At 41.0% G+C, this 15,424-nt stretch overlaps 1 protein-coding gene across 3 annotated transcripts in view; it reads right to left on the reverse strand.

Moving 5' to 3' along the window:
• NOTUM (notum, palmitoleoyl-protein carboxylesterase) overlaps positions 1 to 15,424 on the reverse strand; it is a 149,912-nt gene that overhangs the window by 58,560 nt on the left and 75,928 nt on the right. For all 3 annotated transcript variants that reach the window (XM_073588118.1, XM_073588116.1, XM_073588117.1), the window contains exons 4-9: positions 11,901 to 11,996; positions 11,637 to 11,697; positions 11,463 to 11,521; positions 7,542 to 7,644; positions 7,236 to 7,427; positions 6,736 to 6,836 (exon numbers count right to left, since the gene is read on the reverse strand). In XM_073588118.1, the coding sequence (XP_073444219.1) occupies positions 6,736 to 6,836; positions 7,236 to 7,427; positions 7,542 to 7,644; positions 11,463 to 11,521; positions 11,637 to 11,697; positions 11,901 to 11,996 (612 nt within the window). The remainder of the gene's footprint in view (positions 1 to 6,735; positions 6,837 to 7,235; positions 7,428 to 7,541; positions 7,645 to 11,462; positions 11,522 to 11,636; positions 11,698 to 11,900; positions 11,997 to 15,424) is intronic.

Raw genomic sequence — 15,424 nt, forward strand, 5'->3', positions numbered from 1 at the left:
ATTAGAAGATAGCAAAGCATTTTCAAGCTGAACTTTCCTCAGGTCTACATCTAATTGAGAAATGGCAAAGAAGAGGAACAGTGGATGTCAAGATTACATCTGGAAGACCAATCAAAATTTAAGTGAGAGCTGCTCGTAGGATTGCTAGAGAGGCAAATTAGAACCCCCGCTTGACTGCAAAAGAGCTTCAGAAAATTTTGCAGACTTTGGGGTTGTGGCACATTGTTCTACTGTTCAGCGATAGCTGCACAAATATAGCCTTCACGGAAGGGCCATCAGAAGAAAACCTGCGTCCTCACCATAATATTCAGTGTCAGAAGTATGCAAAATAAAATCTAAACAAGCCTGATGCATTTTGGAAAAAAATCCTGTGGAACAATGAGAGAACTATTTGACCACAATGATTAAAATTATCTGTTGAGAAAAAAGGGCTCAGAATTTCAGGAAAAGAACATCTCCTCAACTAATAAGCATGGGGGTGGATAATCATGCTTTGTGGTTATGTTGGAACCAATAGCATGGGGAACATTTGGATAGCTTCTACAAATGGATAATGATCCTAAACACACATCAAAATGCACATTAGACTACCTCAAAAAGCACAAGCTGAAGGTTTTACAATGGCCCTCACAGACCCCTTATCTGAACATTATTGAAAATCTGTGGCTTAGACTTCAAAAAGGGGTGCAATTACGTACTAAGCATGCAGGGTGCCCAAACTTTTGCATAGGCCCATTTTCCTTTTTGTAATTTTTCTAATGTAAAAGATAAATATTTTTTGCCTAATATACAAAGGAAATGTGTCATTTTTAACTCTAGACCTTTTAGAAATAATTTCATCTTCAAATTGCTTAGTTGTTCACAATAACAATAATTTTGACCAAGGTTGCCCAAACTTTTACATGCCACTGTATACGGTATATACAGTTCACTATACATTGTATAAGAGATCTATTAATCTAGGTAAACTTATGGATTCCTTTTATTTGTATAATGAAATTCACAAACCATTATTTAAAAGACAGTTTCACAAACCATTATTATGTGGATATATTCTTCAATCATGAGTTTCACACACAAACCTTTTATTTCGCTTTCGCAAATGCTACTTGGCATGGAGTGCCAATGCCTAGGCTGTCGGATAAAGGTGTACCCAAGTCCTTCTCATGCTCCCCTTTCAAAATATTTATTACATTTGCATTTTTTAAGGAACAATGTACAGGTTACATTTTATTCATCATGAAAAAAACAGTCATTCTTTTTTTCTTTTGATATGGAGTCCCTTTTACGCAAGAACCAGAAATGTTCTATAAAGGAGATAAACTTTATCATTCATCATTTATTCTACAGTCTGAATGTATGCTTTCATCAAAAAGATCAGTTAGAGAGTACTGAATTATAGAATGCTAAAAGTTGGAAGGGACCTCCAGGGTTATCTTGTAAAACCCCATGCTCAATGCAAGATTCACTAAACCATCTCAGCAGATGTCTGTCCAGCTTCTCTTTGAAGACTTCCATTGAAGGAGAATTTGCCACCTTTCGTGGCAGCCTGCTCAACTCATTGATCACTCTCCTTACTGTCAAAAAGTTTTTTCTAATATCTAATCTGTGTCTTTTCCCTTTCAGTTTAATTCCATTGCTTCTCGTGTTTCCATGTGCAAATCAGAACAAGGATGATCCCTTTACAATGTGACATCCCTTCACATATTTGTAGACATCTATTAAATTTTCCCTTACCCTTCTTTTTTGCAAGCTAAACATTTCCAAATCCTTTAACCGTTCCTCATAGGACATAGTTGCAGTACACTCACCTTTCTAGTAACTCTTCTCTGCACTTACTCCAGTTTTTAGAGGTCCTTTTTTAAAATGTGGTGCCCAGAACTGGACACAGTATTCCAGATGTGGTCTGACCAAGGAGAAGTAGAGGGGGATAATTACTTCACATGATATAGACTCTATGCTTCTCTCTTTGTTTGCCTTTTTTGCTGCTGCATCACACTGTTGACTCATGTGCAATCTGTGATCTATTAGTATAACCAAGTCTTTTTTGCACATACTGTTGCTTAGTTCTATTCATCCCATTCTGTAGATGTCATTTTAGTTTTTCTTGCCCAGATGTAGAATCTTGCATTTCTCACTGTTAAATACCATTCTGTTATAGTCAATTCACATTGTTCAAGCTTATCTAGATCCTTCTGAATCCTTTCTCTGACTTATCTGGTGTTAGCTATCCCTCCTATCTTTGCATAATCTACAAGTTTAATTAATTTAACTTCAGTTCCCTTATCTACATTATTTATAAAAAATGTGTAACAACACTGGGGCCAAGAGAGAGCCTTGTGGTAACTCACTTGAAAGGCTCTTCCAATTGAATGTGCAATCATTTATTACCACACTTTGAGTATAATCACTGAGCCAGTTATGAATCCACCTAACCATTGCCTTGACAATCCCATGCTTGGTCATTTTTTTCAATAAAGATAATATGAGATACTTTATCAAATGCTTTACTGATGTCGAGATACACTATATCTACCACATTTCCCTGATCCACCCAGTCAAAGATTTCAACATAGAAGGAAATTAGATTAGTCTGGCATGACTTTTTTGCTACAAACCCATGCTGGCTCTGGTTAATTACTGTATTCTTATCCAAGTACTTACATACAGTTGTGGCCAAAAGTATTGACACCCCTGCAATTTTGTCAGATAAAACTCAGTTTCTTCCTGAAAATTATTGCAAACACAAATTCTTTGTTATTATTATCTTCATTTAATTTGTCTTAATTGAAAAAACACAAAAAGAATTGTCCTAAAGCCAAATTGGATATAATTCCACACCAAACATAAAAAAGAGGGTGGACAAAAGTATTGGCACTGTTCGAAAAATCATGTGATGCTTCTCTAATTTGTGTAATTAACAGCACCTGTAACTTACCTGTGGCACCTAACAGGTGTTGGCAATAACTAAATCACACTTGCAGCCAGTTGACATGGATTAAAGTTGACTCAACCTCTGTCCTGTGTCCTTGTGTGTACCACATTGAGCATGGAGAAAAGAAAGAAGACCAAAAAACTGTCTGAGGACTTGAGAAACCAAATTGTGAGGAAGCATGAGCAATCTCAAGGCTACAAGTCCATCTCCAAAGACCTGAATGTCCCTGTGTCTACCGTGCGCAGTGTCATCAAGAAGTTTAAAGCCCATGGCACTGTGGCTAACTTCCCTAGATTTGGACGGAAAAGAAAAATTGACAAGAGATTTCAACGCAAGATTGTGCGGATATTGGATAAAGAACCTCGACTAAAATCCAAACAAGTTCAAGCTGCCCTGCAGTCCGAGGGTACAACAGTGTCAACCCGTACTATTCGTCGGCATCTGAATGAAAAGGAACTGTATGGTAGGAGACCCAGGAAGACCCCACTTCTTACCCCGAGACATAAAAAAGCCAGGCTGGAGTTTGCCAAAACTTACCTGAAAAAGCCTAAAATGTTTTGGAAGAATGTTCTCTGGTCAGATGAGACAAAAGTAGAGCTTTTTGGGCAAAGGCATCAACATAGAGTATACAGGAGAAAAAAAGAGGCATTCAAAGAAAAAACACGGTCCCTACAGTCAAACATGGCGGAGGTTCCCTGATGTTTTGGGGTTGCTTTGCTGCCTCTGGCACTGGACTGCTTGACCGTGTGCATGGCATTATGAAGTCTGAAGACTACCAACAAATTTTGCAGCATAATGTAGGGCCCAGTGTGAGAAAGCTGGGTCTCCCTCAGAGGTCATGGGTCTTCCAGCAGGGCAATGACCCAAAACACACTTCAAAAAGCACTAGAAAATGGTTTGACTGAAAGCACTGGAGACTTCTAAGGTGGCCAGCAATGAGTCCAGACCTGAATCCCATAGAACACCTGTGGAGAGATCTAAAAATGGCAGTTTGGAGAAGGCACCCTTCTAATATCAGGGACCTGGAGCAGTTTGCCAAAGAAGAATGGTCTAAAATTCCACCAGAGCATTGTAAGAAACTCATTGATGGTTACCGGAAGCGGTTGGTCGCAGTTATTTTGGCTAAAGGTTGTGCAACCAAGTATTAGGCTGAGGGTGCCAATACTTTTGTCTGGCCAATTTTTGGAGTTTTGTGTGAAATGATCAATGTTTTGCTTTTTGCTTCATTCTCTTTTGTGTTTTTTCATTTAAGACAAATTAAATGAAGATAATAATACCAAAGAATTTGTGTTTGCAATCATTTTCAGGAAGAAACTGAGTATTATCTGTCAGAATTGCAGGGGTGTCAATACTTTTGGCCACAACTGTACATGCTGCTTAATAATTTGTTCAAAGATCTTTCCTGGTGTAGAAGTAAGGCTCATTAGCCTGTAATTTCCAGGCTTCATCTTTCCTTTTTTGAAGATAGGGACATTTGCAATTTCGTCTGCTATCTCTTTCAGTACCCTAGGATGTAATTCATCTCGACCAGGAGATTTAAATTCATTTAAATTAGCTAAGTGTTCCCTCACCATCTCTCTGTAATAGTGTGGATTATTTTATTTCAGCGAAGATCAAGTGATATTACAATTGCTTTCTTTGAGAACACAGATGCAACAAAGGAATTTAAAAGTTCGGCCTTCTCAACATCATTTTTGACCACTTCACCTTTTTCATCCTTTTCTTTTGATTTTGACATACCACCAAAATCCTTTTTGATTGCTTTTGGTCTCCCTTGCAAGCTTAATTTCATTACAGGCTTCGCTCTTCTAATGCTTGCCCTGCATTCCCTACAGATAACATTATATTCTTCTATAGATTTTCCCCCTCTATTCATTTGATATACAGTACATTTTTTTTTACCTTTTTAGCAAGTGTTTAACTTATGTGTTCATCCAACCTGGTCTTTTTAAATGCTCCCAATTCTTCCTTCTTTTTGGGATTGTTAGGCTATGTGCAAACGCTGCGGATTCTGCTGCGGATCCGCAGCGTTTCTGGCCCTGCGAGTCTGCAGCAGTTTCTGCTGCATTGTACAGTACCATTGTTTTCAATGGTCAAACCAAAAATGCTGTGCACATGCTGCAGATTTTTCCACGCGGATTTGCTGCGGGTTACAATCCGCAGCATGTCAATTCTTTGTGCGGATTCTACTGCGGTTTCACACCTTATCCATAGTGAGATGTGAAACCGCAGGGCTAAACCGCGGGGACAAATCCGCAGCTCTCAAAACTACGTGTGCACATAGCCTCACAGATTGTGCAGTGAGAATTTAATTTTGCAAAATCTCCCATCCTTCTTGGACATTTCAGTCCTTTGGAACATCCAGCAATTGGACCTTTCCTACCCTCTTTCTCAGTCCATTAAAATCTGCCTTTCTGAAATTCAACCTGAAAGTCAGAATTCTCGCAGGTCCTCCTTCTCTTGTAATCCCAAATTCAAGGATACCATGATCACTGCCTAATAAATTCCCAGCCACCTTTACGTCCTCAACCATTTCATCCATGGTAGTAGGAATTAGGTCCAAATTGGCTGATAAAGTTGTCAGCGAGAGAAGATAAGAACTTTTTGGACCCATTACTTTTGCCTGAGAGAGAGTCCCAACAAATATCTTGATAGTTAAAATGTCCTACTTTTTTGAGAACAAAAACATCTGATGTAAAAAGAGTTCATCCATATGTTCAGTCTGCCCAGGTAGCCTATAGTAAACATCTACAATAGTGTCCTTTCTGTTTTCTCCTTGTATTCTTACCCAAACAATTTCTACATAGCTATAATTATCTGAAGCTTGGATCTCTGTGGAGATATACGCTTTACTAACATACAATGCAACAATGCCTCTTGTTAAGACTGTTTCTCATAAATAAGTGGTAGCCTTCAAGGTTTGTATTCCGATCATGTGTATCATCCCACAAAGTTTCAGTGATGCCTATGCCATCATATTTCTCTTCCTGTGTTAGCAGCACCCAATTCTCCTTGTTTGTTTCCCATGCTCTATGCATTTGTAAAGACACATTTTAGTTTGTAGTTAGTTTCTCTTGCTCCTCTATTTTCATTCAGAATTTGTTGTCTTTGATCTTTATTTCCAGTTCTAATACGGTTCCAGAGATATTAGCCTTTTTATTTAGTGCTAATTTGTATGGTCTTTACAAGGGGGTGTTGCTCACAGGGTAATAATGCAAGAAGCCTAAACACACATCCTCAGAAAATCCGGTGAGCCACACCACCTTGGAAAAGAACATAATAATCACTATTAAATGAAAAGGCCCATATAGAAACTGTATTAGAGTCAGTAATGAGCGGTCATAGAAGAGCGCTTAGGAAGCAACCCAGAGGCAGACTAGGATGTCAGGTCTCCACCGCAGCTCCAGCCGAAAACTTCTGATGGAGGATAGGAGCAATGAGAATGTGGAAAACGATCTTAGGAGAGCAGGAAAGAGACTCAAACGAGAGATGGGGTTAAACCACAACGCGTTTCGATGGAGGATCCGGATGAAGACGGATCCTCCATCGAAACGCGTTGTGGTTTAACCCCATCTCTCGTCTGAGTCTCTTTCCTGCGCTCCTAAGATCGTTTTCCACATTCTCATAGAGAAACCCTATGGCATTTCAAGGGAACAACGGAAAGATAAGAAAATTAAAAACTTGCAACTTTTGACCGTGTAAAAGGCCTCTATAAAACACTCATCCATTATGAAATATAGACTTGGCAAGTCCACTATAATGTTAAATATATAGTTTTGTGGCAGTTTTGCACTACTTACTTCTCAGTGTTGGGTAGATCTTGTAGCCAAAGAAGCAGTTCCATTCTTCACCTTCTTTGAATTGTTGCTTACACCTTTCTGGAACAACTCCATTCCAGTATCTGATATAGAGAGAGAATGTTTATGTTAAAGACCAGTTCAGAATAACATATTCTATAAACCCGATCTACTTTTAACCTTCAGCTCCAAACCTACGTAAGTAATTTTGTCAAACATGTAACAAAAAGGAGATTATATAACAGCCTTTCCAACCAAGTTTCCATAGTATTTAGATTTGGCATTTACTGATGGATACAGTCAGTTGGGCCTCATTTACACATGGACAATGGCTCAAAGAATCCATATAAAGTGTAATATGCATGTTACCCCTCTAGTTGTCTATTTCTAGGCAAGATTCTAGATAATAGCTCCTTGACTAGAAAAAATGCACGTTTACAGGTTTTAGTGTATAACCCCCAAATGCATCAGCTCATGCTGTGGTTAATAGGCAAGATAATTACCTGATTCCTCTTTGTATGGCCTCTGTAGGGGCACATGTGATAATATCTGTGCAGTCAGTCCTCCTGTACTGCTGATTATCAAGAAACCAGCCTGAATCCGATAGACCACGTACTTGAATCCCTGTATAGCCCAGTTCTTCTAGTTGCTCAGCAACCAGGTCTACATTTAGAAGAACACCTGTTCCACCAGCACTAGAACAGTGAAGAACAAGAATGTTGTGATATTTATACAATTAGTTTGGTCTGGTCATATTTGTCAAGTATTTTTCCATCACGGAATCTCACACATCAGAATCAAACTCTCACCTGCTTCCAGCTAAAAGAAGGACTTTAGCTGTGTCCAGACCTTTCCCCAGAAGTTCCTTCACAACCTCTTGTATGATAAGCGAACCCATGAAAGCATAGTCACCTAAAATAAAAGGAAAACAATGTTGTATTAAGGAACTATTTATAGATCGACACAAAAAGAGTTGTCCAATGATGAGCAACCACTCTTCAAGTGTTCTGTGAAGGCATATACACCCAAAAGGAGATGTCACCACTATGAAGCAATTAGGCATTTAGAGAACTGATTATCTAACACTTTTCCTGGGATTTGATGAAGGATTTTGGTAAAACATAGCCACATTATTTAATTTTCAGTTTCTTACATAGTGCCAACATATTCCAGACTGCCCTACTGAAAGTGATATCATTTTTTTAAACTTTTTTTCCATTTCTGAAACACAAAAAATGGCCAATTTAATCAACCTGTTAGGTTTTTTCAAGCTTGAAAGGGTACTGGAGAATAAACACTGTTCAAACAGACGCTTCCTTAAATGTTTAACCCCTTTCTGACAGCTGACATACTATCCAGTCCATGTTCCCCGGGCCTGTCTGACCATGGACGGGATAGTACGTCATAGTGACGTGCACACGGCTGGTTTGCGGCCGAACATCATCTGATTCTTACAGCTGACACCCGGCAATAAGTGCCAGCACTTTAACCCCCGGAATACTGCGATCGAACACAATTGCAGCATTCCGGGAACAGGCAGAGGGCTGATAGCCCCTCCGCCTTTGGAACGGAGACCCCACGGCGTGACACGGGGTCGCGATTGCTGCTAGGGTTACTAGAGCTGAGAAACTTCCTGTCATGCGCAGTACATGTCAGGAAGTCTCTCAGGTCCGTGTGCAGAAAGTGCAGCACTGACAGCTTCTACAGCATGCAGATGCTGCTTCATCTGCGTGCTATAGAAGCAATCAGCCTGCAAAAAATGAGTGTCCAATAGTGGGACTAAGTGTAAAAGATAGAATAAAGTTAAAAAAATGTTTAAATAATTGTAAAAATGTTTAAAAAACTAATAAAAAATCAATATTTATTGTATCACTAAATAAATATTTGAAGTAAAAAAAAATCTAAACAATAAAAGTACACATATTTGGTATTCCCACGTCCGTAATGACCCGACCTATAAAACTGTCCCACTAGTTAACCCATTTAGCGAACACCATTAGAAAAACAAGGCAAAAAAACAATGCTTTATAATCATACCGCCAAACAGAAAGTGGAATAACACGCGATTAAAAAGACGAATATAAATAACCATGGTACAGTTGAAAATGTCATTTTGTTCCGAAAAAAACGAGCCACGATACAGCGTCATCAGCAAAAAAATAAAAAAGTTATAGCTGTCAAAATAAAGTGATGCAAAAACAATTAACTTTTCTATAAAATAGTTTTTATTTTATATAAGCGCCAAAACATAAAAAAAATGATATAAATGAGGTATCGCTGTAATCGTACTGACCCGATGAATAAAACTGCCTTATCAATTTTACCACACATGCAGAACTGTGTAAATGCCTCCCTCCCCAAAGAAATTCATGAATTTCTGGTTTTTGCTCATTCTGTCTCCCAAAAATCTGAATAGAAAGTGATCAAAAAATGTCATGTGCCTGAAAATGGTACCAATAAAAACTTCAGCTCGTCCCGCAAAAAATAAGACCTCACATGACTCCGTGGGCCAAAATATGGAAAAATTATAGCTCTCAAAATGTGGTGATGCAAAAACTATTTTTTGCAATAAAAAGCGTCTTTTAGCGTGTGACAGCTGCCAAAGAAAAAAACCGCTATAAGGCCTCTTTCACACGTCCTGTTATGTCCGGTACTGGCGATGTCAGTGTCCGTGTGTATAATACTTGCGGCACACGTGCGGCATGTGTGTGCCGCATCAGTACTACACGGACGAGCGCAAGGGAATAAGTGTAGCAGTAAGCGCTGTTCCCCGGCGCCAGGTGCTGAACACGGCTCTCATCATTCTCCCCTGCTCTGCCGGCGATCGGCGCAAGCAGGGGAGAATGATGAGAGTTACAGTTAACCCCTTAATGACCGCTGATACACTTTTTAACGGCGGCAGTTAAGGTTACATAAACCACAGTGTCGCTTTTATCGGCGCTGAGGTATAGCGCCCCCCCAGCGTCGGAATTTCTCCGATGTCTCGGCTGTCGGCGGTAGTGGAGACCCCAGAGAACATGGTTCGGGTCGGTTTTTATCGACCCCCGTGTTGCAGTAAATCAAACTCTCCTTTATCACTCCCTTAGTTATGGAAAAATAATAAAATAAAAAGATGTATTTCCATTTTGCCATGGGTTAGAGTTGGGCTAAAGTGAATTGGGCTAAAGGAAGGGTTAGGGTTGGGGCTAAGGTAAGGGTTAGGGTTGGGGTTAAAGTTAGGGTTAGGGTTGGGGCTAGAGTTGGGGTTACGGTTTGGATTAAGGTTACGGTTGGGATTAGGGTTAGGGTTGGGTTTAGGGGTGTGATAGGGTTAGGTTTGTGGTTAGGGTTGGGATTAGGGTTAGGGTTGGTGTTAGAATTGGGGGTTTCCACTGTTTAGGCACATTAGAGGCTCTCTAAACATGACATGGCGTCCGATCTCAATTCCAGCCAATTCTGCGTTGAAAAAAAGTCAAATGGTGCTCCTTCCCTTCCAAGCTCTGCTGTACGCTCAAACAGTGATTTACTCCCACATATGGGGTATCGACGTACTCAAGACAAATTGGACAACAACTTTTGCAGTCCAATTTCTCCTGTTACTCTTGGGGAAAAAAAAAACATTGGGGGCGAAAAATCATTTTTGTGAAACAAATATGATTTTTTTTATTTTACGGCTCTACGTTATAAACTTCTGTCAAGCACTTGGGGGTTCAAAGTGCTCACCACACATCTAAATAAGTTCCTTAGGGGGTCTAGTTTCCAAAATGGTGTCACTTGTGGGGGGTTTCCATTGCTTAGGCACATCAGGGGCTCTCCAAACACGACATGGCGTCAAATCTCAATTCCAGCCAATTTTGCATTGAAAAGTCAAACGGCGCTCCTTCCCATCCGAGCTCTGCCATGCGCCCAAACAGTGGTTTACCTGCATATATGGGGTACCAGCATACTCAGGACAAATTGTACAACAACTTTTGGGGTCCAATTTCTCCTGTTACCCTTGGTAAAATAAAACAAATTGGACCTGAAGTAAATTTTTTGTGGAAAAAAAGTTAAATGCTCATTGTTTTTTTAAACATTACAAAAATTCCTGTGAAGCACCTGAAGGGTTAAAAAACTTCTTGTATGTGGTTTTGAGCACCTTGAAGGGTGCAGTTTTTAGAATAGTGTCACTTTTGGGTATTTTCTATCATATAGACCCCTCAAAGTGACTTCAAATGTGATGTGGTCCCTAAAAAAATGGTGTTGTAAAAACTTACAACTTCTTAACAAAAACGAATTTTGGTTCCAAAATTGTGCTAATGTAAATTAGACATGTGAGAAATGTTACTTATTAAGTATTTTGTGTGATGTATCTCTGTGATTTAAGGGCATGAAAATTCAAAGTTGGAAAATTGCAAAATTTTTGCCAAATTTCAGTTTTTTTTCACAAATAAACACAAGTCATATCAACGAAATTTTACCACTATCATGAAATACAATATCTCACGAGAAAACAATGTCAGAATCACCGGGATCCAAGCATTCCAGAGATATTACCTCATGAAGGGAAACGTGGTCTGAATTGTAAAAATTGGCCTGGTTATTAACATGCAAACCACCCTTGGGGGTAAAGGGGTTAAAGGAACAATTGTTAACTACTGAGCCACTCAGATGGTGTGATTGTAGAATAAAAAGATAATGAAATATTGGATTGAATTAGCTGTGCTTTTTTTGCCCAAATACAATCATGCTTACCATGTCACAGTACATACCTTTTTCAGTTTTGGGCGAAGCTCCACTCCAGACATCACTGGAACAGTATGGAATGAACCTGTAGAGAGCAAAGTCATCATAATCAGTATAAATTCTCATAAAAAAGAGAAGTCTAGTGAATATTTAACTATTATGAATGTATTAAGGTGGACAAAGATGCATGTCATACTTACACCATGTTTGCATTCCACCAATGTGGATTCTCCTCGGGCTGAGTTGACAAAATTCCTGAAGCTGAAACATGAAATGAGGCGTGACACAAACTCATGATTGGCACGCAAACTTACATGCATGACTTTAGTGTGACGCATAGGTGACCAGTAAGAGTACATTACAGAATGAGAGGAGTTACATGGATAGAACAATGCAGACAAAAGACATATTTACATCCTAGGATGGTTGGCTTTAAATCACAATACAGCGTGGGGGGCACATACCTTTTTTTGTAGCTGGCCATCCTTTAGAGCTCATGAGTCTCCTCATTGTGTCATAACGGAGGTCACAGTTATCACGGCTAATGCAGTACCAACCACCTTTAAAGGAGTAAAGGGGTAAAAATATCAGTGCCAAATATAAGGAGAGATTACGAGGGGCGATCCAAAAGTAATGATAATCGGTTATTTCTATTGCACACAGAAATTAAAATAAAATGTTTTCTTCTCTCTTAGGTACCCATTAGTCCAGGAAAAAAAAATCACTTAAATAGGCCACGATTCCTGGGAGCTACATTCATTTGAATATGAACTGCCAAGGAGTGAACATCAAAATAAAAAAAAAACGAGCTCAGAGCTGTCATCAAATACCTCTGCTTGAAAAAAATGTCTACCAAAGACATACACAGCGACTTGGTGGAAACATTGGGGGACTCTTCTCCTCCATATTCCACAGTTGCACGCTGGGCCAAGGAATTTAAGCTGGGAAGAACATCGACGGAAGATGAACATCGCGAAGGACGCCCATCCACGTCCCTCAATGAAGAAAACGTGAAAAAAGTTGAAGAAGTTGTGTTGGCAGATCGAAGAGTGACTATCAGGCATGTAGCTGAGGTCACAGGGATCTCATATGGCAGTATTCAAAGAATCCTTGCAAAAGAATTGCATATGAGAAAGGTCTCCGCTCGTTGGGTGCCAAAAATGATAACCGACGAGCAAAAGAAGAAACAAGTTGACATTTCAATAGCAAATCTCGAAAAGTTCCAAGCCGACAAGGAGAATTTTTTGTCACGTTTTTTGACAATGGATGAGACCTGGATCCACCACTTTGATCCCGAAACTAAACAACAATCGATGACATGGAAACGAGCTGACGAACCGACACCGAAGAAATTCAAAGTGTCAAGCTCAGCAGGGAAGGTTATGGCGTCCGTTTTTTGGGACGCTGAAGGAATTATTATGGTGGACTATTTGGAGAAGGGAGCCACTATTATGGGCTCCTACTACGCAGAACAAATAAGAAGATTGCGGGAGGCTATCAAGGAGAAAAGGTGCGGCAAACTGCGGGCTGGAGTGCTGTTTCACCAAGATAACGCACTGGCTCACAAAGCTGCAGTTGCCATGGCTACCATTCAAGAAGCGGGCTTTGAACTGGTGGAACACGCCCCCTATTCGCCAGATCTATCCCCCCAGTGACTTCTTTGTCTTTCCTCGGCTCAAGGAACACCTCCTGGGCAAGAAATTTGACGACAATAGCGACGTGATAACCGCTATTGGGGAGTTTTTTGAGGGTCAAGATCAAGAATTTTTTTCGAAGGGAATTCTAAGTTTAGAAAAGAGATGGACTAAATGTATAGACTTGTTAGGAGACTATGTAGAAAAATAAAAAAAAATTTTGACTATATTCATTGTGTTTATTATTGATTATCATTACTTTTGGATCGCCCCTCGTATATAAAAGAGACACTTGGATTGATCAGAATTATGAATTTCAGATGTGCAATTAATTTTATTTCATAATAGATGTTGAAGAGTAACATGAAAATCGCCTGTGAGTACAAGGCTTCAAATTCCCCTCGGCAAAAAAGCATATCACTGCACAGATTTGTAATGGAGAGCTACTGAAATGGTGAATGGTGCCTATAATGCCAAAAGTAAGCAGTCACTCAACTTCCCAGAAACTGATATAGATAAGAAACTAACATTTTATCGACTTGAGAAAAAGAGGACACTTCTTTTATTTTATATGACAGTGTTCTATTGGCCTGGGCTCAATGAGAACAGTCTCACAATTATTTGATTTTGGAGCAGGGTTACAGTTGCGTCCATAGCAGCAAGTAATATAATAATAAATCAGCATCATTGCCAACCATGAAACATGCATTTTTGTTTCCAATTTTAATAGTTAAGCTAGTGGAAAATGGGGACCAAAATAGCAGAGTGATTTATCCCAATTACTTTCTTTGGGGAGTATATGAAAGGTTAAGTCTTATTCTAGCCTTGAAGAGGACCTATCACACGTTTTCATTTTAAACTGGATGCACGATGTACTTCTTCTCCCTGTATGATGCTGACCAATCATATGCAAGCAACAACACTCAGAGGAAAGAAGAACACATGTCCACCATAGCTAAGGGTACCGTTACACCTAGCGATGCACCAGCGATCCCAACTAGCGATATGACGCGGTCAGGATCGCTGGTGCATATCTAGGTGGTCGCTAGTGAGCTGCCACACAGGCAGATCTCAGCAGCGACATCGCTGGGGACGGGGGTCGCTACTTACCTGTCACACCAGGCGATCCTGCGTCCTCCCGCCCGGCTCCACACGTCGCTCGTCGTCACAGCAGGAAGCGCCGCAGGAAGTGACCGACGAGGAATGATCCAGCAGCTTCTCGCGCGATCAGCGATAATCAGCGGGGGAGCCGGTCGTAGGTAAGTATCACATGCAGCGATATCGCTAGCAATATCGCTGCAACGTCACAAAATCGGTGACTTTACAGCGATATTGCTAGCGATATCGCAGTGTGTAACGGGGACTTTAGAGCAGATTTCTCAGTGAGTCAGATGTATAATAACAGACAGCCTTGGTCACTCTGTATAATCTCCTGCATGACTCAGTATGGGTGGGGGCAGTGCAGTGGAGTTTAACTGTGTCATATTACAAACCTTTCTATCAGCTATCTTGATCGCCGAGATATATCAGTAATCACACTTATGTCTGCTGTACTCAGCAACTTGTAATCGCTCTGCAGTGAGATCATGGCTGTCATAACACCTCACATACTTTAGAAGCCTGCATTTTCTGGACTACCCCTGTGTGAGATGTAATGACATCCTGCTCTGATCTTACTGCACAGTGCTGAAATTGAGAACAGACGTATGTGTGTTACTGACACTCTGAGCTCTCACCTTTGGACAGACAATGTGTGGTGAGGGGTAGTACCAGGGCCAGCGTCAGCACCCGGCGCACCCGTGCAAGTGCCAGGGACCTGGCGAGACAGGGGGCCCACTCACGCTGTCTCCTACAGTGTGCCGCAGCCCCGTATTGATTTTCCCCTGCATCCTTGGGGCGGGCCCATCCTTGTGGCACTCCCGCCCCACCCTGCCCATCACTTCCTTGCTGTATGGAGGACGGGGTGGGGAGAGGCGGTGGCATGGCTCCTCTCACGGTCAGTGGGCGGAGCTGGGAGGACATAGCTGCTGCCTTTGCTGGTGAGACTCCTCCCCCCTCCCAGGCTAGTAACAGTACAGCTGGGACCCAGGATGTGGACGCTGAGCCGGGAGCAGCCCGGCCTCCTGCAGCTTCAGCTTGTGCTGCGCCCCGAAACCTTCCCGGCACCGAGCGCCACGGGAAGCCCAGGTGAGCGGCCTGCACCTGAGACTGCCCAGTCCTGTGCCTTCTCTATGTTAGGGACGGTGGAACGCACCAAATATAAATAATAGGAGGTGCGTTCGCCGCCCGGGGACCACCGTGCATTAGGTGTAAAGACCGCTGCTGGATAATGGCAAACTCGCTAGATGGCGAAG

Source organism: Dendrobates tinctorius, unplaced genomic scaffold, assembly GCF_039654945.1.
Source record: "Dendrobates tinctorius isolate UK_male_01 unplaced genomic scaffold, ASM3965494v1 ptg000103l, whole genome shotgun sequence".
NCBI classification, from domain to species: Eukaryota; Metazoa; Chordata; class Amphibia; order Anura; family Dendrobatidae; genus Dendrobates; species Dendrobates tinctorius.